General features: G+C 37.2%; 1 protein-coding gene and 1 pseudogene across 1 annotated transcript in view; one reads left to right on the top strand and one right to left on the bottom strand.

The window, feature by feature from the left end:
• The first annotated feature begins 288 nt into the window (after positions 1-288).
• LOC137005458 (zinc finger protein 568-like) lies at positions 289-4,095 on the top strand (annotated as a pseudogene).
• A 6,130-nt stretch (positions 4,096-10,225) lies between these two features.
• The window catches only part of LOC137005681 (uncharacterized), a 1,355,627-nt gene continuing 1,339,358 nt past the window's right edge, over positions 10,226-26,494 (bottom strand). Inside the window, exon 22 of the mRNA XM_067366462.1 lies at positions 10,226-11,433. Within this exon, the coding sequence (XP_067222563.1) occupies positions 11,270-11,433 (164 nt within the window). The 3' untranslated portion in view covers positions 10,226-11,269. The remainder of the gene's footprint in view (positions 11,434-26,494) is intronic.

Raw genomic sequence — 26,494 nt, 5'->3', positions numbered from 1 at the left:
TCCCTTTCTTGTCTCTCATCTCTCTCCTTCTGATACTGCAAGAAAGTTTGAAACATACCCGCTAATGCGGTGAGGGCTGCCCCTTCTGTGGTTGCTGGAGGTTCGGAAGCCGGTTGCGCACTTCCCTCTGTAGTTCCACTTGCTGCTTGCTGTCCATCCTCAACATCCAAGTTCACCGTCTGCTGTCCTCTTGTTTTGGGTGGCATTTTGGTCTATTTTGGCCTCTTAATCCCACTTCTGACACCATCTGTTAGCGATTGCACTCGCGATCAGAGGCATAATAAGACCATGGCGACAGGAAATCCCAGTTGAGGTGTATTTATTGTGCAGACAGTGCAAATCCCACAGCGAGAGAAAAAAAAACAAACAACAACAAAAAAAAATAATAAATGTTGAGAAAAAAAATATTTACAAGTTCTTTGTGGGAATGTAGTCACAACAGCAGTTAGTAGTTTGAATAACAAACTTTCGTGAACAGAAGCTCCTATTGCTTTGATTCACTTCAACTCCACACAACCAACCTGACCCTCTAGATTCAGTTTCACTCTACTCAACATGTGCTACCTCTGGCAGCCATTTTGTAGTCTAGGCCACACCCTGGAGTGTACCATTCTACAGGTAAGTTGTACTTTCTTACATATGCACTTCTTATCCACTTATGCATATAAAACAACATCTATCTGTATTTAAATGACACTATAACACAATATAACAATTTAACAAATGATTTAACAAAGATAAACCTTGTTTTACAGGAATATTATAAACCCCCCTATGACATCATCCCAACATGGTTTCTCCCATTCAGAAGGCACATCCACCATGTTTAAATACTCTACTTTTAAAACAATACAGGTTTGATCACTGGTGTTTTACAAGCAGGTAAGTTATATTTGTTATACTGTGTAAGCCCATCTTAAATAAAAAATTAAAAATCAGACACGTGTATTGTGGTTATTCATGCTAACAATGATTGAGCAATGCTAATGCTAACACATTGTACATCCACTACACCTAACAAACAAATGCACATTGTACCCCCTCATATCTTAAACACATAAAACACTATACATTCAAAAACATTGCACAAGTCTGCATATGCATGATATCAGTGTCAATAAACAGACAATGTTAATGCTGCAACAATGTACGTGTGTGTTAGATATGGTGTATGTGCATAGTCCAAACATGATCACAGGGTTGCCCCGTGACATTTACTCACCCTCACGTTGAATCAAATAAAATATTTAAAGCTACTTTTTGTAATGTCTCTTAGATGATCTTTTGGAGGTAATTTCTCAGACAAATTTTTGGGATTAAATTGTGGGATTAAATTGTGATTAATTAATCGCCATATTGTGTAATTAATTAAATAAATTAATTTATCTAAAACTAAATGTTTTGTTTTAATATGGTAAAATGTTTAGCAGTAGTGGTTGTTGAAGATGAGTGCCATTAGTGTTTGTTTTTGTATTATTGGTGTTTTATCCATGTCTTTAATTAAAGCAGTTTATGGGACTTCAATAATGTGTGTCTATCAGCACACACTCAGAATAAAGTGAGATGATCTGCTAATGATCTGACTGTCTTGTTGAATGAGTGTTGATAGTCTGAGGATCATCAATATTAACAGAGAAACTGCTGAAAACACTCTTTATTTCATGTCAATAGTTCCTGTTTTCACCTCATTTATTATGCTGATGTCTTCAGATCTGCTGTAAATTGACACTTAAAGCTCATTTCATTGCTGTCAACAGACTGAGGGGATTTGTTGACTACAGATATGTACAATTATTTTTGTCTTTGTTTTCCTTACCATTTATAATATTTGGAATCATTTCGTTACATTATATTGTTATCATTTAATATAAAAACAAACCCTGTAACTGATATATATTTTTTATTTTGGCAGATCAGCTCCTCCCACACTGGGATTCATCATCAGTGAAGCTCCTCCGACATCAGTCACATCATCAGTGAAGCCCTTCCCACATCAATTCTCCAATAAATGCTGGCATGTTCCCATTAAAGGAGCATCAGAAAGAGCTGAAACCAGTAAAGACTGAATTTATTAAAGAGGACAGTGAGATCCAGAACCCTGCAGAATGAAACACACTGAAGATACTGAAGAACAAAGAGGTTGGTGTTTATTCTTCATTCAACATTCATGTTGGAAAGATTCAGCTACACATTTAGATATGCAGTTAATCTAATATTCAACAAATGGTCAGTAAAGTGAGATTTGAAAAATGTTCATATTAATTGTCAACATCAGGTCAAAATACATATTTTTATATCTGGTTTAAAATTTCCAACAATGTAACCAAAATTTTAGACATGTTTAAAAAAAATATCAGTAATATCAGTAAACACCAAACTGAATCAAGTAAATTCACTTTCCAGAATGGCTGACAGGGTTGTAAGCTTGACTTAAGCAAAAACTGATTTATAGTTATTGATAAAGTTGTATTTTTCATAAAATGTAGAAGTTATTCATAGTTATATAGATTATTCTTCTTGCAGTAACTTTGGTAACAGGGTTGATGAATGTGATCAACACTGTACAGTTTGTGTAAAAATGAGACGATAGATTGAGATTATTTTCTTGTCCTCCCATCATGCTGTAGAAAGAGCCCAGATGATGTCACTTCCTGGGCGTCACACTTTTAAGATGAGGAAAATTCATAACAGGGTTGAGGGTCAAATTTCACTTGAGTTTGTTTTCAGTGTCCCAAATTCACATGTGTGGAAGAAAAAGTGACTAACTCTTAATAATTAAACAGTTTTAGTACAATAAATATCTTAAATAAATATCTAAAATCTTAAATAAATAAATATCTTAATTAAATATCTTAAATCTAAAAGTTGGTGTTAAAATATGACAATAATTGTGTCATTCATCAACATCTTTAATAGTTCTCACTACAGAAACATGGTGATTTGTCTATAATGTTTTAAATATAATAATTGTTTCAGGGACATATAATAAATATATAAAAAGGCATCAAAGTGATCAGAATATTTCATAGCAGTCGTTTATTTCAGTACATGAAGGTTCACTTTTATGTTCTTTCACTTCATAATCCTCATTTTGAATCACTTTAATATTCTGAAAATGAACTATTTTTGTAATTTCAGAGCTGATGGAAGTGAAGGAGGAGAGTGAAGAACTGAGTGAAGTGGAGGAGGAACATCATGTCAAACCTGGAGAAAAACCTTTGAGTCGCTTAAAGACTAAAAAGACATTTCTAAAGAAAAGAAGAGACAAGAAATCTCCAACCTGCACTCAGTGTGGAAAGAGTTTCTCAACCAAACAATATCTTGAGATTCACATGAGAGTTCATACAGGAGAGAAGCCGTTCACTTGTGATCAGTGTGGGAAGAGTTTCTCACAAAAAGGACATCTTAAGAGGCACATGAAAGTTCATACAGGAGAAAAGCCACACACATGTGATCAATGCGGGAACAGCTACAGTCAATCATCAAGTCTTAAAGCACACATGAGAAGCCGTTCACATGTGATCAATGTGGGAAGAGTTTCACATTAAAACAACATCTTGAGATTCACAGTGCAGTTCATACCGGAGAGAATCCGTTTGCATGTAATGAATGCGGCAAAACATTTCTCTGGGCATCAAACCTGAAGAGACACCTGACAGTTCATACAAAGGAGAAGCCACATTCATGTTCTGTGTGTGGAAAGAGTTTTTCACAATTGTGTAGTTTACAAGAACATGAGAAAATACATACTGGTGTGAGAGAGTACATGTGCTTTGAGTGTGAGAAGACTTTTACTACAGCAAGATGTTTAATACAGCACCAGAGAATTCACACTGGAGAAAAACCTTTCAAGTGTTCACACTGTGACAAGAGATTCAGTTGTTCATCAAATCTGAAAACACATGAGAGGATCCACAGCAGAGAGAAGCCGCACACGTGTGATCAGTGTGGAAAGAGTTTCTCTTCTAAAAATCAACTGAAGATACACATGAAGATCCATGCAGTGGAAAAACCACATCACTGCAGATTGAAATCACGATAAGTAGTTCATCTTATGTGATGAGGAACAAAGTAGTTTCCTTACAGCCACAATAAGCAGCAGGACCGTTTGGTGGTTGCTTAGTGTCTGCTTGGAAAATCTGAATCTTCTCCTGAAACTACAACAGAATGATCAAATCACTGTTAAAACAGACTGTATGGATTCTTCCCTTAAGGTCAATTTGACAAACTAGTGACTTACACTTAGTGAACAAACTGCTATGTTTCTATTATTGTCATTTACAACATAACATTAAAACAACCTACAACTGACTATTAACTTGTTGTTGCTCCTCTTCATTCATTCCATGATAAATCTCCCACCATTTCCCATCATCATTACTTCGATCTTCTGTAGTAGTTCTTGTACCTGAATGTCTGATTTACTCTTGATATTGAAACAGTAAAATTGTCCTCCACATTCAGTCAACATCACGATCTTTCAGTTTAAGATGTTAATCAATGCCTGTTCCAGATCCTCCAGTTCATCTCCATGCGTGAACAGAATCAGGATGTACTTCTGAACTTCAGTAGTAAAGGCAAGCAAAAAACAGGCCATCATGGTAAGAAAATTAGACAGTTTTCAGAAAATATTTACAATATTTCAAACCATGCCTTGACAAGTGCTCCATTCTGACAGTTCACAGAATTATATGTGGCAAGTCAAAAACATCTACGATAAGACAAAATCTATTAGGCAATCATAGTAAGAAAATTTGACAGTTTCCAGACTATATTTACAATTCAATGTGCCAAATAATAAAGACACAGACAAGAATGACACTGTGTAGACTCACTGGGCCCATGCCTTGACAAATGGTCCTTTCTGATTAAGTTAATGAGAAGACATGACACTGCAAACAGTTGATTAATGCTACCAGAAATGGACAAGGGGATGACTGCGTCAAACAACTTGTGTTCCTTCACCCGCCGGATAAGGCGTTTAACACACACCCTGAGCCTGGCAACAGACTGAGTGTGTCTCACCTCTCCAGTATACAGGTGCTGGTCATATAATTAGAATATCGTGAAAAAGTTCATTTTTTTATTGTAAATTATTTTTTAAAATGAAACTTTCATATATTCTAGATTCCCTACATGTAAAGTAAAACATTTCAAAAAAAAATTTATTTATTTTTTTATTTTGATGAGAGCGTACAGCTAATGAAAATCCAAAATCCACTATCTCAAAATATTAGAATATTTCCTAAGATCAATCAAAAAATGGATTTTCAAAACAGAAAAGTTCAAGTTCTTTAAAGTATGTTCATTTGTGCACTCAATACTTGGTCGGCAGCACATATTACAGCAAATGACTTGCTCCTAGCACAAATTACAGCATCCGTGAAGTGTGGCATGGAAGTGATCAGCCTGTGGCACTGCTGAGGCACTATTGAGCCTTCAGATCATCTGTATATTGCTGGATCGACTGTTTCTCATCTTTCTCTTGAAAATATCCCATAGATTCAGGGTCAGGCATGTTGGCTGGCCAATAAAGCACAGTAATATCATGGTCAGCAAACCACTTGGAAGTGGTTTTTGCACTGTGGGCAGGTGCTAAAGTCCTGCTGGAAAAGGAAATCAGCATCTCCATAAAGCTTGTCAGCAGATGGAAGCATAAAGTGCTCCAAAATCTCCTGGAAGATGGCTGCATTGACTTTGCACTTGATAAAACACAATGGACCAACACCAGCAGACGTCACGGCCCTCCCAAATCATTACTAACTTCAGAAACTTCCCACTAGACTTCAAGCAGCTTGGATTCTGTGCCTCTCCAGTCTTCCTTCAGACTCTGGGACCATGATTTCAACATGAAATGCAAAATTTACTTTTATCTGAAAAGAGGACTTTCGACCACTGTTCACTGTCCAGTTCTTTTTCTCCTTAGCCCAGGTAAGATGCTTCTGACGTTGTTTCTGTTTCAGAAGTGGCTTGGTAGTCCTTTTCCTGAAGATGTCTGAGTGTGGTGACTCTTGATGCGCTGACTCCGGCTTCATTTGACTCATTGTGAAGCTCTCCCAAGTGTTTGAATCGGCTTTACTTGACAGTATTCTCAAGCTTGTGGTCATCCCTGTTGCTTGTGTACCTTTGCCTACCCAATTTCTTCCTTCCAGTCAATTTTGCATTTAATATGCTTTGATACATCACTCTGTAAACAGCCAACCCATTCAGTAATGACCTTCTGTGTCTTACTCTCTTTGTGGAGGGTGTCAATGATTGTCTCCTGGACCATTGCCAAGTCAGCAGTCTTCCCCATTAGTGTGGTTTCAAAGAACAAGAGATACCCAGAATGTATACTGTAGGGATGGTCATTTAATGAAACTCAAATGAAAAATTCTAATTAAAAAAAAAAACACTTTTGAAATGTTTTATTTTACATGTAGGGAATCTAGAATATATGAAAGTTTAATTTTTAAAAATAATTTACAATACAAAAATGAACTTTTTCACAATATTCTAATTATATGACCAGCACCTGTATATGACAATATTCAGTCATAGCGCTACCTGCTGGCAAAAGGAAATGGCATTTTTACATTTAATTCACTACCAGAAACACATTTCAATATGCCATGAAGTACCAAACATGCGAGACACGTTAAATCATGCAGCACTTGGCTAAGTGGTAATGTATGCGATTAACGCCACAAAACAGGAAGTTGTTATAACTTAGGCATACAATGTCCGATCTGCTCCAAACTTAAGACATTTGATAATATTTATGGCCTGAACACATCTATATCACAATATTCAGTTACGGTCAAAGCGCCACCTGTTGGCAGCAGGAAGTGTGCCACTTTGACATGACTTTGCTTTTATTCTCCTGTATTTACACACTTACATGCATGTCGCCCACTATTCACTCTTTTCCGAAGGCCAATGGGTGAGCCCGGGTACGAGGGCCCTTTCAGTGCTGCTTGCAGCTTTAATTAACATTACATTTGCGAGTATGAGTCTCGCTCGGCTTGTGAATGAGTATAACTTGAACACAGCCACTTAAAAACTGTTCATACGCTTCTATGGGTTTGATTTTGGTTGTCATTTGTTGAAATAAATACAAAAAAAATAAAAAAATACAGTGTGTCAGTGTCTGTCCGCTGAATGGCCATCAGATTCTCCTCCATGGCCATATGGGAAAGTGAATATTTACAGTTACATTTACACCCTACCAACACAGAAATGGATCGACTTCTGTCAGGTTGTTGAACATTTATTTATTCTGACATTTTCTATAATATGATTGCTGAAGCAGCAGCATGTGACACTGTTCTCATGGTAATCAGATCAACATTGTAAACCGAATTCTAAAAAACTGATGTGAAAACACCTGTAGTGATCACGTGTAGCGATCAGTTATTAATCAATTTATGGGTGAAATATGAATATAATAATTCATAAATCTTTATGAATAATTATTATGAACATACCGATGCAAGGGGGAATTAAACATATATGGTGAATTAATTACAACAAATTATAATCAATCACATATATGATTAGTTCTGGTTTAATAATTATGTACAGAAACTATCCGTTTGTCCAGCAAACCAGTAAGTTTTCCACAGACTATTATAACAGAAGTTATCCTCTGGCCACAAGGATAAATTCCTATGATAGCATCAAACATAGAGTGATTGTATTAGAATTGAAACGTTAAAGTGACCTGGTTTTTGTTGAATGAGCAAGAGAACAATCGAGTATGAATAATGTGTTTAATATATGAAAACTACCGAGGTTATACATCTAAATATATACAGAAGATATACACATATATATATATATATATATATATATATATATATATATATATATATATATATATATATATATATATACACACAAGAGTGAAAATGAAGAAAAGACAGGAAAAGAAAGATGATCAAAGAATGGCAAATTACAACCGTTAAACCTTTTGAAAGCCAGCACAGAAATCAGTTTAAACGAATTTCAAAGAAATCATAATACTTGCATATTGGTTCAAGTCAGTGTGCAGTAGAGTTTTAGTGCGCTTGGCTTGGTTGGTCCTTTCCGAGAGGGGTTTCTCCGGCGGGGTTTTCAAACGAGGTTTAAAGAGTAACTTAACCGAAGAGAGAGAGAGTCCAAAGAAGTGGTGTTCCCAAAAGAGGAGCGCAATGGAGGTGTGTGGTCACCGGAGACGCAAAATTCGTTAATCAGATTAACTGGACGTAGCTACATTAAAATTAACATTACAATCAGTTAACCTGTTCGTCCAGTGAACGCTCAGGGTTGATTGTTTATTAATTCTAAGAAATGTCAATTTCCAAGTTATGAAAAAATAATATTTCTTATTGTACTGTACTACTCAGAACACGTAGTCCGGATTTATCACTTAAGAGGCAATTAATTAGCAGACGGAGTCAGAAACAAACGTGTATTGTGCACAATCTTTATTAACTAACTCACAAACACATAACTAAACTAACAAACACATAACATAACATACACAAATGGTCACACACACACACACACGCAAGTCAGAATGAGTAATGATAGAGTTGAACCGGAAGAGATGCTGTTACTAGAGCTACATGAAATGTAAAAGGCAATCTGGAAAGGAATCATCAGTTTCTTCAGCAATAGCAACGGTACATCTTACAAATTAATACTAAATTGCTATTTAGTGTTAAAATGTACGATACTTGCAAGGTGCCCTTAGGCTGAGGAGCATCGGCTCTGCCATCTGAGGAGAGGTCTTGAGGATTCAGTCCGGAGTTTTTATCAGTCTTTTCCATGTTGGATGAGGAGCACATGGCTCGTTTGTAGGCCGAGGCCTACAGGCCTTGCCTAGGCCGGCCGCAAGGACAGTCCGTTCGGTCGTTCAGGAGTGGCACTATCCACTGACTTTTAACCTCTGGTCAAAGCCAACCTCTTAGGAATGATGTGGGCCAATGAGGATGTTGTATTTCCGGGTGACATACACCTCCCCTTGTTGGGGCTTTTATGACCGATTAAGATTAAACTGGTTGAGATTTGAAGAAGGACTATTAAAAGATCCTTGTAATACTTATGTGTTGCGCATGTATGGACATACCGCATACACAAACATTCGAATCTTCCCGCTGGGAACCCGTAGACACTAAACATGGTATGATTGAAGTTACCTTGCATGTCATACCACTTAAAAATCATAAAACATGTAAATACAATGAGTACAATACAACAACAGTAATAATGGATACCATTTCCTGAGATTACCATTTCTTTTATAGAACAGTCTGTCTATAAGTTAGTGCAGTAACATCTGTGTTCTGTGTGGAACATGCAGGGAAAATGCAGAGTTTTGTGTGTCTCTTTTCTGCTCTCCATGCGGCATTTATTGGTGCAATAAAGTTTGTTACAGAACTTCTCTGGGGATGGAAGCCAGGCCCCAGAATGGGGTTAAAACCATTGGTTAACTAGCAAATAATCATGTCTGATTTGTCTCAATCATTACAGTACCGATCCGATACCATTTTCTTAAACAATACCTAGTTGTGCCCGCTATCTTTGCTTAACACAGCAAAAATCGGAAATCAATTCTTCTTCGCGGCCCAGAATGCAAACACAGGAAGTTGTGCTGTGTTGCCACAAGCAACCGCTGTTTAGAGCAGCGGAGAAGTGAAAACACGCTAGCAGTATGTCTGCTGTTTGGCAGTATTTCAGACCAGTAAAACGGCGATATGTCTCATATGCAATGCTGCAATTTCGAGGGGTGGCACAAGTATTGGCAACTTTAACACAAATAACTTAATAAAGCATTTGAAGACGTGTCACCTCGCGCAACACAATGGTTACAGAAAGGCTAGGACGGAGAAGGATGAGGCGTGCCAGCTTCATTCAAACAAAGAGAAAAGTTTTCAAGAGACAAATAAAGATAACCGACAAAATTGTCGTCTGGATGACCAGCCGCTGTCAGTTGTTGAAAACGTGGAATTTTTATTTAACTAAATTGTTTCTGGACTTTAAGTTTTAAATAGATTATTTTGTTATATAATTATATTCCTAGATTTATTTGTTGCACTGTTTTTATACAGTTATATTGTAAAACTAAAATACCCTTTTCAGTTTACAGTGTTAGATTTGTGGCTGCATTTGAAGTTCTTTTTCACTTAAAATAAATAATATAACTGACAAATGTATGTCAGATAATAAAAATACTCTATTGTATTTTTTTGTTCTTGTTTTATTAAGGGATAAGTCTGAAGCACACCATAAATAATTCTATTAATTTATACAGGGCTAGTAGTATATACAGCTGTTTATACAGAATACATACCCAGGTATCGGATCAGTACTCGGTATCGGCCGATACCCTGAGCTCAGGTATCGGAATCGGTATCGGGAATGGAAAAGGGGTATCGGAACATCTCTATTAAAAATAGAACAATACATTCTACAGGGATGTGAGATACATTATGGAATAAGGGAGATAAAGAGCTTTAAAAAGAATCTAAACTCATCACATCAGAACAGCATATAGAAGAAGTTATAGTTTACAGGCAAATTCCATCAATAAACTAACACACCTACAATTATGTAACAAACACTGGGAAACATACATGCATGTGTATATATGATGGGTACTTTTGGCACAGTCATATTTTGAGAATAACTGTACATACCATCTCTAGGCATGTTTGTGTGTGTCTGTGTGTGTTTGTCTATGTGTGTGTTGGTGTGTGATCTGGTACTGAGTCTCTGGACCCACAACAGGGGGTATCCTTTGAAGTCCCAAGAGCTGGCAGTATAGCCACCTGGTCAGCTTCGGCCAGGTGGTAAAGTTGTCAAAAGGGCTTGTCTTTTGCAGACCGGCCGGAACCGAGGGGAGATTTTACTGAACAGTCCAGCCTGCTAAAAGAGTTCTGAACATTCCAAAGTTTATTGACTACGAACAGATCCATCCAGACGCTACACACCAAATTATCATTTAAAGGGATAAAATATCTTCTCTTCACTGCAAACGATACCATGAAGAATGTTAATATTTAACAAAGTTAAAAACAAAGTAAGCAGGTTCCATATTCATTTCAATACCAGCAGACACAAAATGCTATAAAAGGTGACAACTTTTAAAGTTAAAAAAAGATACAAGTTATGTAAATGATAAAAGCTCATTGTGGTTTCTTGGTTTGATAAATTTGATCAACCGTAAACGAGTTTGTGATAGTAGCGTAAGCTTTGTGAACTGTTGTGTCAACCTCGATTTATTGCAATATTGAGCTGTTCAATTTTATTTTGATATTACAAAATAATGAATCAAAGTTACAGGCTTTTCTCCAGTGTGAGTTGTCATATGGGCTTTAAGGTTTCCTTTTTGACTGAAACTCTGTCCACACTGTTGGCAGGTGAAAGGCTTTTCTCCAGTGTGAACTCTCATGTGGACTTTAAGTTTTGCTTTGTCTCTGAAACTCTTTCCACACTGTTGGCAGGTGAATGGGCTCTGTCCAGTGTGAGTTATCATGTGTTGCCTGAGGCTTTGCTCCCGTTTGAAGTCATTCCCGCACAGAGTGCAGGTGTGAGGCTTTTCTCTAGTGTGAATCATCATGTGGACTTTAAGGTTTCCTTTTCTTCTGAAACTCTGTCCACACTGTTGGCAGGTGAAAGGTTTCTCTCCAGTGTGAATGCTCATGTGGTCTATAAGGTGTTTTTTATGTTTGAAACTCTTTCCACACTGTTGGCAAGTGAAACAACTTTTAGTTCCTGTCTTTTGAGCTCCTTTTTGTAAGGAAAACTCTGTTGGTTTTTCTTCACTCATTAAATTATAATGTTCTTTCTCTTCTTCCCTTTCATTAAGTTCATGACTTGCCTCTCTCAGTGCCATCAGGTCTAGGACAAAAAATAGACAAAACAAAAAACAATTCAGACATTTAAAGCATCAAAATCAACAACATGTATGATCTATACCCTATCCAATCGTATGGATCAGAAATAGGCAGCTTTGGTACTGGAGGGCCACTGTTTTGCAGAGTTAAGTTTCATCCCTAATCAAATACACCTGCCCTTAATTTTCAAGCATTCCTGAAGACTTATGGCTGATTTATATTTTTGCGTTGTGTGTACCCTGTAGGTAAGCCTATCTATTCTAAAGTATTGTTTAGTGTAAAACATGCTGAACTCATGCTGAAGATTGGCAAACAGGCTATCCATTAATTAAAGGATTAACTACTTCCCCACAAAAGCTGTTTAATCAGCATAGTGAAGCCTCTCATCCATTCGAAAAACAGCCTCTGGTCTCATTCTCTGTGTACCGTTAGCATAGCATTAGTCGTTACGCTTTTTTGGCTAAAAGTTGCAGGCTTGCCTTCCAGTGGCTTTGGATCTACATTTCCTGCAGAGTTCAGCTCCAACCCTGATCAAACACACCTGAAGCAGTGAACTAAGATCTTCAGGGGCAGGTGTGTTCGATCAGGGTTGGATCTGAACTCTGCATGTATGTAGATCTCCAGGAACAGGATTGGACATTCCTGCTCTAGGTTACTGATTCTCTGATCTGAGACTGATGGATATTTCAAATAAATCTACAAAGTGTCCCGTTGAGGTACTCCAGGGCTGTACTCAAGTTCAGATTTTTATGCCCTTCCCTTGCTAACTTCCCTCCATCTTAAGGACTCAGATGTACATCATTGTTTACTCTGAACTAACAGAATCTGTCTACTACTTTAACCCGTGTGCGGTCTTCGTTTGGAAAGTACACCCAGGGTCTTCGGGGTCTCCACAGACCCCAGGCAACAAAATGTAATTTTGTAACATAATTTTTTGTTGTTGTTGTTTAAAAAAACAAACAAAAAACAAATGTAATTTTACTCTGTTTATATATTTTTTTATTCAACATTTGTGCAGTTTCTTGAGGATAGTGAAGCTCTGCAGCATCTACTGGATAAGGTGATCATTTTTTACTTTTAAAACTGCACTTTCCAAAAGATGGGCAAAAATCTTACACTAAACCATGTCAAATTATCCATGTGATCCCCATGAATGAAATTTAGAAATTTGGGTCTTTTAAAAAGTGAATTGCACATAAAAAGCTGTTTTTGTATAAAAACCTACTCAAAAAAAGATTTATTTATTTAAATAAATGTAAAAGAAATGATAAATCCTTTATAAAACTGCACAAATATGAAGTCAAAACATTAATAAAAAGAGTAAAATTACGTTTGTTTTTTAAAGAACAATTATTTAGTTACAAAATTACATCTTGTTCCCCGAGTGTGAATAAAACAAGATATCACTCAATTTTTTTTTTTTTTTTTTGTAGAAAGTGTTAACCACTATACAAAGTTTAATTTCATTTGGACAAACACTAAAAAGACCCCAAAGGGTAAACCCTATAAGGGTTAAATGTAGCTCTCTAAGCTCTTGATTGCTTGGAATCTGCCATGGAGCTGATTTGCAGATGCACTTATGTTCCACTATAAAATGATTATTTTAAAGGCTTGATTATGTGCCACACTTACTGCTGCCAGCTGGTGGTCCAATAACCATGAACAACAATTGATCAGCTCCCATGACCAAACATACCACCACAACATGAAATGTGACTTATACAAATCCATTTCCAGCTACATTCATATGTGGTCTGAAATCCTATTCAAAAATTGTATTTCTGGAAGTCTGTTTCAGTCTGAGCGCTCTGATCAGATTTAGCGTGGTTTGTTTGACTTGCTCACGCCTCGTCAAACAAAAACGTCAGACATTGTTATAGGAAAGATGTTTAAAGTCACTGCAGAAACAAGGTTGTGTTGGTGCCGGACGAGGAGAAAACAGAGACATATTTTGAAACCATGAATGCATATTTGTCATTTTAACTAAGCAGAACTGGTGGTGGTGCTTAAGATATTGTTTGTCAATCAGTGTTTGTTAAAAAAAAAATATTGATAATGGTAATTATTATTACAAGAAGATTAAACTACTACTTCCGCTTTTCCAGTCCTTAGTATGAGCAAAGAATATACTCTTTGGTATGAGGAAACGCAGCTGTTTATCATATTAGATAAATTTGAGAATGTTGAAAATGATGTTATAACGTTACTCTGAGCGTTCACTCGGCAGCTGCTGTGAGACACTGTTACACACTGCTGTAAGATAGATCGATTTTACAATATCATATTAAATGCTGGATGGCTTGTGTTGATAAATGACATGCAATTAATTTTAAAACGTATTGGATGGAGAAAAAAAATAAAGCTGCATCTGATTATGTTATGTTAGCTACTTCACAAAATAGTGTTTTTCTCTGAGGCATGGTAAAGCATAGTACTCACAAGACAATTAGATTTAAACAATAAGACTAAACGTGTTAAACTATATAACGATAATTTTCTGCCTATGAAAAGTTGGCAAAAAAAAAAGTTGTTCCCTTAAAACGTGATTTATTTTAAGTTGTTCCCTTAAAACTTTGGTGTTTCCATGGTTTCTACAAAATAAAATTGGTAACCGAGGGTAACGCGGGTATGACACCATTGACAGGCGACTCCTCACACGTCCCGGAGCCTTGGTTAAGATTGCAATTTTCTCATGATTTACACATTTTTGTAAACATTTGGGATATTGTAAGTACTCAAGTGAACAAAATACATAACACTGGCCTAGTGGTTTTTGGATATTTTACTGCAAAAATATTACCTATTGTACCTTTAACCCTTCACAGATTCGACATGTGACCATAAATGTCAGAGTAGCCTATTTTAGAGTTGTTTCTGCTTTTATAAGAAAATTCAAGTGATCGCGCCAGCGCCTCACGTACACACAACATATATCAGTTTTAGTAACTTGACATTGCAGCCTGTTAATTGTAAAAATAACATACATTCAACCGAATATGTAAAAAGTTATAGTAGTATGTGAACAATAAAAGTGTTTAAATAATATAGTTTAGCCAAATCGTGAATATGGAAACATTTGGAATTATGCCAAATTATAGGTTATAATGCCAGTTTCTGTTTCAGTTTAGCTTTAAATGAATTAGATTTGGCTCAACGTTTATATATTTTTTTTATAATTAAAATAGTAGGTTACAGTATAGGTGCCCCCAAATACACAAATATACCCGTGCGACTTAAAGAGTGGTTTTGTGGTCCAGGATCACATTTAATGGAAACACTGTATTTTAAAGTGATGTACACATTACTACATTTACTCACTATAGTAATGAGTTAATAATGCTTAATTACAAGTTACCAAACACTAACTCTAACTCTATAGTATGTCCACTTGAAGAAATGAATGAACCGACTGAGTGAATTAGGACACTTTTCTTCAAGATTATACTTCTGTATTCTCTATTTCTGTAGATCTGGACATTTTAATAATGATCAAATGACTGAGTTCAGCTGTGAGAATAAAACCAACCTGTTTGTTCCTCAGTTTCTTCATGTTTCACTCTGAATGTTTCTTCAATCTTCATGTCTTCAGTCTCATCTTTAATAAACACCATCTTTATATCTTCACTCTCTTCCTCTTTAATGAATGCCATCTTCATGTCTTCAGTCTCCTCTTTAATAATTATCTTCATGTCTTCAGTCTCCTCTTTAATAAACACCATCTTTATATCTTCATTTTCCTCCTCTTTTTTAAACTCCATCTTTAAGAAGAGAATAATTAACAGAGTTAATGGTCTAATGACCCTGTTAGACAAAACAAATCTCTAAAAACTAACGCTGCAAATGAATAAACTTAATATTAAGGCATTTATGACTGATGAAAACATGTTTAGTTTGTTAGTGTTTGTTGTTCTCGTTCATGTTCACTGTTTGAGCGCGAGTCGTGATTCACTGAATCATTTCTCAAAGTATTTGATTCAATTGAAAAGTTCAGTTTCTCCATCATGACTCTCCAGAGACTGAACTCGTGTTCATGATAAACTGATTTATGATAAATATAGAGAGAAATGAGACGCAGGTTTACTGTTTCTCATCAGTGGATATGAGATTTACTCACACAAATATCCTTCATTACAGTTAGATAAAGAATCACAATGTTACATTAAATAGTAAATAAACTCATTTCACATCGCTTGTTTAAAACAAAACACACAACTATAAATCATTGAACTGTTTCTATCGATTTAAACAGATTAAATTCTTAAAACAAACCTTTCTTCAGCAGAAACACAACAGATGCAGGAGCGCAGCGCAGTCTTATGACGTCATGTCGTCACTCCAAAATAAAAGTCCTGTTCAGACGCTGCATTGTCTATTGAAAGACGTTTTTTCTTGTCATTATTTTGCAATACGCTGTCTTTTTTATGTCATCACATTGAAGCGCCGCTGCTGAAAAGCAGTAGTAGCCTACTTGAAACACTGCTAACTTTTATATTTTATTCTCTGATAATTTTTGGGTGGCAGACGGGGTGGCAAAGCTTTTTCTTAGGGTGGCAGTTGCCACCCCGTGCCACCCCGGTAGATCCAACCAGTATGGGCTGATCTTGCTTCAGATTTTGTGACGTTGCTCCAACTTTGCTTTTCAAACCGGAAGACAGAAATCGCTCTGAAAAAATGCAAAAACTTTTCAATAAAATTAATGAGTACCTTTAGTGTTTTCAATGATGTGCAGCCTATACATATCTGTTCACAGCTCAAAAAATGTGTTCTGGGGTTTCATGAACCCTTTAAGTACTTAGTATTTTATTTTAAAAGATACTAAATCTGTGTTTTATTCAAGGGATCAGGCGTTTGCATCATGCAAAGACCGATGTGACACTCGTTAGTCAGGTGACTGACACTGCATACCTGTATGTTGACATTCATAAAATAAAATGATTTACAATACAGCAATGATTTTGTAGATCAAATAAAACATACACGAAAATAAATAAATAAATAAAACATTTTATATCTGTGGTAAGTTGGATAATTATGGTAAGGGTGGGGTTCCTTTCCAAAGCTGATTTCTTATAGAACATGCGCACAAAAGCAGTTAATCACCATACAGACAAAACAATTTCTAGTAATGAGTCTTTTTGGGAGTGCAGCATATAAATGCATATTTAATTTCCATAATAATAAATAGTGGACTGTGACAAAGTAGTACAAAGTAATTGTAATTTTACTCAAGTAATTTTGAAAATGAATATTTTTTTGTTAATTAGTAGTTACTTCATAATTATTGTTCTTGAACATTAATTAGTAGATAATTAAAAGTAGTTCTTCAGGAGTTATGACAGAATTCATTAGTTATTGATTAGCTAACTGTTACTCAACATAACCATAAGATTCTCTTTCATACTGATTAGTTAACACATCTTCATTATCATAGTTAACAGTAGTGACTAAAGTGTTAATGAAGATTTACCTATAAGTTCTTCAGTAATTTCTTATTAGTGATGCAGTAAGTAAGAAACAGTGCTCTAAAGTGTTACCCACAGTTCTTGTGTTGTTTGATACACTTACTGCAAAGATTTTCACCTCTAAATGAGGAATATACAGAGCCTCTGAGAGATGCTTTTCTGCAATGAATTACAGCGACTGAATGGTTGAAGGACGCTCTTGTGTGTCAGACAGAGAGAGATGCGCTCAAATTGTAAATGTACACAAGGAATGTTGTCTTATTTAAATAAAAAAACACTTTTCTGTATGTTTGAATTATTAAACTGGAACTTTATAATATATTGTAACATTTCATAATAAATATTTTGGAACCTTATATTGTATCATTTATTTTATTTTAAACATTTATGGTCCTATGTAGATCATACAATAAAAAATTAAAAATATCTTTTGTTCCCTTGAATTCGTTCATTGTTGAATTTGTCCAAGTTTTCGACCCCTGATCTGATCCTATAATTTAGTTATTTTACATAATTTACAACTCTAGTTTATATTGTTTATTAAACATCTATGCAACTGTAGATCATATAATAATAACAATTAATATCAAGATTTGTGTGTTGCTGGTAGATTATCTGAGAAGCATAACCAGTGTGAAATCATAATGTTGCTAATGTAAGGATGGAAAAGTTGCAGAATGAGAGTAAAACAGGTAAAACCGGTTCAATCTGGTGAACTGAAGGAGAGATCGACTCGTCAAACACTGGGTCACTTCTAACAGCACTAACATGAGTCTACTGTAGCCCAGATTTACTGTTAAAATCACACATTCAAATACTGATGATACTAAATATGTTATTAGAAGAATTTAAAACCAAAACATCATTTTTATGATTTTAATAACTGAAGCTGAAATGTGGCTTCCATGTATTCAGTCATGTTCATAATAAACAGTAGAATTATAATATACTGTCGGCTAATCAAATGATTGAGCAGGAGACATTTGTTGATTGATCAGAGTCTCTCTGAAGAACATTAATAAGGAGGTTGAAGTTTAATCCAAGTCTTATGAAGCGATATGATTTCTCTGTATGGGGAGCAAAGTGAAATTTGATCCTGTTCCCTCTGATCAGTTCATGTCTACAGAAAACAAATCAAATATGATGACGAGCCAATAATATCAAACCCTCAGTAGTGTCTGTGTCAGGAAACAGCAGAGGCATTTCTCTAAATATCTTCTGTGTTGGAGGATTTCTGCATGTGTGAGCGATGGATGCAGGGATCATTTTCTCCTGACATTATAATCACACTCTTCATGTCTCTTGATTTCCACAGACAAAGACTTTGTTCCCAAGACCAGGAGCCACTTCCTAAAATGTAAGTCACTGAGAAAACAAGCAGAGAAACTCACTGAGTGAGAAAACATGACAGAAGAGATTTAGAGTTGATCATGATAATGATGATTTTAACAGGATATCTGCTCAACTGTACTGAGACACTGATGAAATACTGAACATGAAGAGTTTGAGATTGATAATTCCTGATTGTGATGTGTTTTATCTCCATCAGATTCCCATCGGTTCACTCCGGATCTGAACACAGTGAATAAACACCTCCGTCTGTCTGAGGGGAACAGACTGATTACTGACACTTACCCAGAGACTCAGTCGTATCCTGATCATCCAGACAGATTTGATAGTGATCCTCAGGTGTTGTGTAGAGAGAGTGTGAGTGATCGACGCTCTTACTGGGAGGTTGAGAGGAGTAGAGATGTGTTTATATCAGTGTCATATAAGAGCATCAGCAGGAAGGGAGGGAATGAGATTCTGTTTGGAAATAATGATCAGTCCTGGAGTTTGGCCTGCATTCCTGGCAGATACTCATTCTATCACAATAACATAAGGACTGATCTCCCTGTAAAGCCCATCATCAGCAGAACAGTGAATGATGTGAATCACTATAGAGTAGGAGTGTATGTGGATCACAGTGCAGGAACTCCGTCCTTCTACAGCGTCTCTGGAGACACAATGATCCTCATCCACACAGTCCAGACCACATTCACTCAACCACTCTATCCTGGGTTTAGGGTTTTATCTCAATCATCAGTGAAACTGATTTGATGAATCAGAACAGGCTGATTCTACCCATAATGCTTTGAGCTGATGATGAATCAGATGTTATAGAGTCTCTTCATTACATTAATACTGTGACACTGAAATATCATGTCAGAATAAAAGTGTGTGTGACAGATCAGTGTGTGTATTTGTTCTTTTCTCAATCTCTGTTAATGGAAATCACCTTCATTTAGTTTTATTATAGTGTCACATCAATTATAATTTATGAATGTAGAATTGAGATTTGTTCAACATCTTGTAATCAAGTGTGTTTCAGGAGTCAAAGCCCAGAAGCAACATTATCAGGTTGGCTTGAAAAAGCAGAAATGGTGTTTAAGCTTATTATTAATTGTGCTTGGAGCATCATCACTGGCAGCTGCCAAGACACTCCCTAGCAACCAGACAGAGTACCCTAGCAACCGTTTACCAAGACCTATATCTCTGCATCAGATCATCGTATAGAGATGTGATTGGCTCTTTTTTACCAGAGACATTATTATTACAGGGAGATGGGAGGGTCTGTATCTCTTACCATTGGAGAAAGCGTAATGGCTAATGTAATCACGTGAAATCACCTTAGCAACCACCAAGATCACACCTAGCAACCACACAGGACACTTTAGTAACCACATACAGTAGGTAGCCAGCCAGAATAATACTTCATAATATAATAATACCTGGGGACGTGTGTTTGCTGCCTTTTATCGCTAAGTGATGCTACAATCACAGACTTTTAAAAAATTAGAAAGTATGTGTCAGTTCGTTCTCTTAAGTATTAATCTGCCACAGCTCGTTGAGAGCTGTGGTAGCAGATGAATTCAATTGAAATATTGTGGATAAATGAATTCATAATCACAGTGCAGAAATTACAGTAGCCTACAAATGTAGAACTGAAAATAAATGTAGGCGTTTATTATTTGCATCGAATTTAAGCAAAGTAAATGTCAACACCGTGAGCTGAGTGTAAGGCCAGCCCAATCGGCCCACCGGCGGTTTCCCGCCGTTTAGTCCCCATAGATCTGAACTCACAGAATTAAGGTAAAATTACTTTTAACTAGGGGCCATGACCATTACCATAAAATCAGGCTGACCAATTTAGCTTCCTCTAGTGGTAACTTTACATAATCACACAGTGGTTTACCCACAGACACTTAGTTAGAATAATCTCACCATAACCAGAGGTTGAGGCTCACCCTGTTTAGATTGATCTAGCAACACTCTGTTGCTCTGAAAGGAAAAAAAACATTATTAGGCTACACAGTTTAAGTATACTTAACTAATGCCAATGTGCTAGTCGGAGCTCAAAAATATCAGTTGGTGTGCCCCACTGCTCCACCTAAACTGTACTTTAGTCCGTTACTAACCTGAGCGTAGATTTGTGGGGTTATGGACTTAACGTAATCTATCATTTCAGAGTCAGAATAAAGTCAAATGTAACAATTTATTAGTCAGGTAAATGTATCATGCCAATTACATAATCAATTCAAAGATGATCAATACAAACATCAAATGCTCAGGAACAGAGTAAAAGATGAATACCTGACATTAGAAAAATGCACATTGCTGAGTGTCCTGGACACCCAGTAATGAGGGCTGATCTGATTACTGGATCGCGCCCTGTGCCTCCTGCAACATCTCTTTAAATACCCAGACCAAGACAGAAACTTCTTTCAAATGGAAACATGAGTTCCCAATGGGAATTTACATTAATCAGGGTCCTAGACTGAGTAGTTTACATCTTTTGAGGACAGAAAGCCATTTGCATGAAAGACCCTGTGAAGGTGGACACACCCATTACAGAGAGCAAAATATCTCTAAAATCTTTAAACCTTTATGTAACGAAGTTAGTAGATGTGGGAAGAAGGAGGCGGGAACCGGCGAACATTCAACAAACTTTAATATAAAATAAACAAACAAAACTAAAGTAATGCCGGCAGACCCTCGCGGACGTCTGCCGGCCACACAAACATAATAAAACATAAAATAAAGTCCAGGCCTGGTCCTCTCTCGTCCTCCACGGTCGTCGCTCCTCCTTTTATGCTCCCGGAGCTCCTCCGTGAGAGACTCAAGGCCGGTGCGCCTCCCAGGTGATGCTTGTTATCACTTGCGTCACCGGCCTCGCGCCGTTCCCTCACGGCTCTCGCCCGCCCTGGTCGCCACACTTTATTACCTTCTGGTTTACTTCTGTGGGAATGAGACCTTTGTACCAGTCGCACTGAGACATTTCAAATGATACCAAACATGTATAATGTTGTATGATAACTGTTCACTTTAAACCATATAGATTTTGGGTGAATTTCAGGTCATCTCCGCATGTAGGGAGAAGAGGGGGTGAAGGAAAGGAAATATAGATTAAGGCATTGCTGAGGTGTGAATGGGGAATTGACTCGAATGGGGATGCTAATTTTGCAAGAGAGAGTTCAAATGTTAATTTCCTTTGTTTTCTCAAAGAGTAGCCCTTTCTTGGTCCAGATAGTCCAGCATTTGTCTTACACTTCCCTTAAGAATGTTTATTGTTTTGGATGTGGGGCTCTGAGGACTCAAGTTCTGCATTTTCTTCTTTAGACGGGCACATTTTGTTTTATATTTTGCAGCTTTTTTTCCCTCCATTTCAAGTTTGTTGCAGCTTTTTCAGTTGTCGGTAGCATTGCCTTCCTTCTCTGTGTATTCTCTTTTTTCCATGGATTTTTTGCCTGAAATATGTCAAAGTACGAGTAAGCCATGTGCCATCACTTACAAATGGTTAAGTATAATTTGAATTATTTACATAGAAAATATGATTTACTGTTAAATCATCAGTCCCTTTTATTCATTAGAAAACCTAACCTGGATGTGTGGGGAATCCCTCTTGGACTCAGTCAAGGGGCCCTGTTGTGACTCTGCACTTTCTTGCCCTGTATTCTGCCTTATATATTCTCCAGTTCTTCTTTTCTTCTCTCTTTCCCCTCTCTGAGAGATCTCATATTCTGTATTTTTTTTTTTTGCACTGAATGTTTTTTACATTTGTCTGCTGTTTCTTTTGAATATGCTGGTAAGGTATGTTTTGAACCTGGGATGCTGGTTTATGCTGGTCAAGTGCTGGTCCTGGATTTTTTCGACAGGGGAACTGGGTGTGCATTAGAGCACTGATTTCCTTAACCTGCACCCGCCCGCTCCCGCTGAATCTGACCAGGACCGCCCGCTCCTGCAACCCGCGTGTTCCACTCCTGCCCGCGCCCGCAATGTTTGTGTCCACTCCCGCCTGCTCCCACGGACGTCTTCTCAGAGCTTGTAAAAAATAGGCCTAAACAAATACTCTCAGACTAAATTCGTTCAAGTTAACATCCAGAATAACAGACTTTAAACATGATTGCGTAAAAATAAGATGAAGTAGCCGCAAAACCAAAGCACCACACATCATAAAAACAATGGGTATGTTTTATTAGCATTATAAAACATTAACCGTTAAAACAAAACCACAACTAGCAGCACCTCAGTTTTTAAACGCAGGCTATTGCATACACACCCACCGAACCATTAATTACACAAGCAGTTTAAATAACAGTTTAAGTAAATAAGCCAAAGCACAATACGAAATAACTTTAACTTATTATATAAACACATACTAGATATACTTTAAAAAAATTAAATACAAAACGAAATAAATAAAATAAATAGAATGCCTTGCTTAACAGGCTATTGCAAAGAAAATAAATAATACTAATAAATAAATAAAAATAACGTAGCCTACTTAAACAAACAAATTTGATCACTGGGCCTTGCATTGCTTACTCCATATTACTATGAAGGAAAAGTATATTGCTGACTGAGTGCGGTCGCAGACTTGTGCATCTTTCTTCCATGATCCGCCCACACACACTAATGCCCTCTCTGACGGTGCACTAGATGCAAGAATGCTCAAAATAAAACGCGCAAATTTTAAGAATTGTTTCCAAGTGTCTGACTTGTCTTGCTTTGCTTTTGTCAAGTAAAGAGCTGCTTTAATTTTCTTCTTAACTTCATTTGTTGACTCCGTTTCTATTCACGCCAAATCCCACCGTTTCCTGCGGGTCTCCTGCAAAGTTTTCTGACCACCCACTCCCGCCCGCAGCAAAGGGAAAACCGCCCGCTCCCGCGAGGTTTGCGTTGGGTCCCGCGGGAGCCCAAACCCAATGCAGCCCTCTAGTGTGCATCTCTGCACTGTCTATTAATCTTGCCATACCTGACGAGAGTTACATGTATATGATTATGAATGTCCTATGTGTTTTATTAAAAATACAACATTTCTGGTTGTATATTGTCTGTGGAGTTGCTATAGAGTCTGTGGTGTTACCAGGAAAGACAGTAACACCGCAGACAAATTAGCCTAATTCAAGACTTTTCTAAAATGGAGGCTGCCATCATGATGATTTATAGATCAGGGGGACATTTTGGAAATATAAATATTTATTTATTAAAATTTTGATTAAAATATGTAAAATACTGTAATTCCTCAAATAAAAACCGGGGCCTTTATTTACCTGAATGGTAGAAGGTAACAGGCTTTTATTTGAAGTAGGCTTTTATTAGAGGCAGGCCTTTATTTCTAATTCCATCTGTTTGATAAATAATTGTTTTAAATAAACCATTTTAAATTAAAAGCGATAGCGTTCCAGTAGACAGAGTTCACTAATTTAAGATATTTTTGCAAATATCACCATATACAACAACAGCCAGAAGGGCGACAAAGCAATTTGGGTCGGAATTACGGAAATCAAACACCACCATTGTGTCAGTTTGAACCCTGTAAATGTACAGAGTGTTTATTTCAAATACAGGTGCTACAGTATTGCTGGTAGATCACAATAAGAGCATATGGTAGCTATGTAAAACACATTGCTGGTTTGCAGCACAATGTTTAACATTACAGACAGTATCTATTACCAGCATGAACATGACAAAAAAAAAAAAATCTCTGTTTCCTCAGAGCTACACATAAGTTATCGGTATGAAAACAACAACAACAAATCTGAAGTAACGCTACTCTGGATACCGTAACTTTGATTAAAGTCAGTTTTCACAGACAGTCCACAAACTTTGAAAAACGTTTTGATCATATCCACGTCCAGTTTGTCCCAGGCGGCGAACCACCCGGTCCACAAGCAGGCGTCGGGCGGGGGCTTTTAAGTTACCTCCGGCTGTGTACTCCTTATCTGCATCCCCTGCCATCACTGATCGTAGGCATTGTGCAGGCTCGCTTTGAAGGGTTTGTTCCACATCACATCGGGGGCTTGGATATATTTAGTGCAGCCTCCTGGGATCACCGCTGTTGTGATATTGTAGCCACATTTTAGTTCCTCTCTGGTGGCAGCACTGATGTGGCAGCGGTACCCACGCCAGCAGCCACGGGGTGAAGTTGAATTTTCCCACCACAGACTTCAGCCAGTCAGCCGTGAGAGTGTCATTCATCCAGCCATTCACAGAAGTGGTTATTACTGTGCTGGAGATCTGCTGCTGTATCGCCTTCACTTCACGAATAGCCCCTTTAAAAACGATATAAGGCTTCAGTTTGGTGCCGTCGGCTTTGCCAGCGAGGACAACGGTAAGATGGCTTTTTTCGTGTCCTGTGGTTTTTAGAGCCACACTCTTTGCTCCTCGTGTGTCAACAGTAGAGGGAGACACCATATCGAACCAAACTGCAGTCTCGTCCATTGCAATGATGTCCTTTTCTAAAATCTTTTTAGAACTGACAGCCTTGCTAACGTAGTCAACGTACGAAACAAGTTTCTCAGTTAGTAGATCTGGGTCTTTCTGGGCCATGGTGGTGCAATGTCGAAGTGAGAAACCATTGCTCGCTACCATTGTGGATGACAAGAGAGCAAGTGCAGGTCACAATGCCTGACAAGTTTAAGCTCTACTGCCCTCAGGTGAGAGTGATAATAGACTGCACCAAGATCTGTTGTGAAACATCATCTTCTCTATTAACTACAGTCGGAAACTTCTTCCAACTATAAAAATCACACCACCTTTAAAGGTCTAATTGGCATTTCCCTGAAGGAGTGGATTCTGGAATCCACTGCCGCTTCAAATATATATCTTTTAAGTTATTAATCAACATTTATCTTTCTGTTAAATTATTTGAATGGCTTCTTCAACATATGTTAAAGCATTTATTTTCCTTTTCAAACACTAGAAAATAATTTTGAATATTGTCTGTACCTCTCACTGAGAGAAAAGATGTTATCAGTATGTTTTGGGAAAGTTTCCTGCTCAGAGCAGAGCTCAGATCAAGTTGTGAATCATGTGTATCTGTGTATGTGCGCTAAGTGTTCTGTGCAGGTCCTTCGTTACTGGTGGACAACTGGCACTCTGCTGAAGACCAGCAGACGCCATGTCATGACCCCAATACCCAAATCCAGGGTACCCTCATCAGCATTGTGAGGAATGGAGATATGCTTCTGACTATCTGTCCATTTGTGGAAGATTTCCAAATTTGTCTATTTTTTCTTATCCAATCAGAATCATTCAACCTGAAGTAATGACGTAGTTAGTTGACTCTGTTTGCGTACAATCACATTTTCTCAACAATTATACTCTGAGCGGCCTACGAACTCCTTGTGAGACTTGAAGCTGGCTTCTGCTGATGAAACTGCAAACTATTCTTCAGTAAAATTTTCTTCAACTTTTTTTTTTTTTTTTTGCCTTCCTGTTAAAATGTGTGTCATGCAATATCCACTCCTCGCTGCCTAGTGGGAGTATGTTTTTCCTGGATACGACAAAAACTACGTCGAGATTTGAGTGACTTTCAACCGGTCAGCGGGCTTCATCTAAACTCTGGACACTAATGAAAGGTAGGTGGACATGAATATATACCTTTTATCTTGGTACTGATGAAATTTCATTGAAATTCATGGTGGAGAAGGTATTTAAAGGTGGTACAGAGGATGTTTTCGTCGACTGAGTTTTTGAAATGAGCACATGCGGAAGAACAATCCCCCTCCTTCACAGCTCATTTCAAGTGAACGCCTCCCAAAACTCGTGCACGAGTGTGTTTGTTTACCACCGGCATTCGCTGTGTTATTAAGCCGGGCACACATTTAACGACTAGCTAAAACATTC

The sequence above is a fragment of the Chanodichthys erythropterus genome, chromosome 3 (assembly GCF_024489055.1).
Source record: "Chanodichthys erythropterus isolate Z2021 chromosome 3, ASM2448905v1, whole genome shotgun sequence".
NCBI lineage: Eukaryota > Metazoa > Chordata > Actinopteri > Cypriniformes > Xenocyprididae > Chanodichthys > Chanodichthys erythropterus.
Note: the sequence above shows the minus strand (reverse complement) of the source record. Positions and strands in the feature narration are given on the sequence as shown.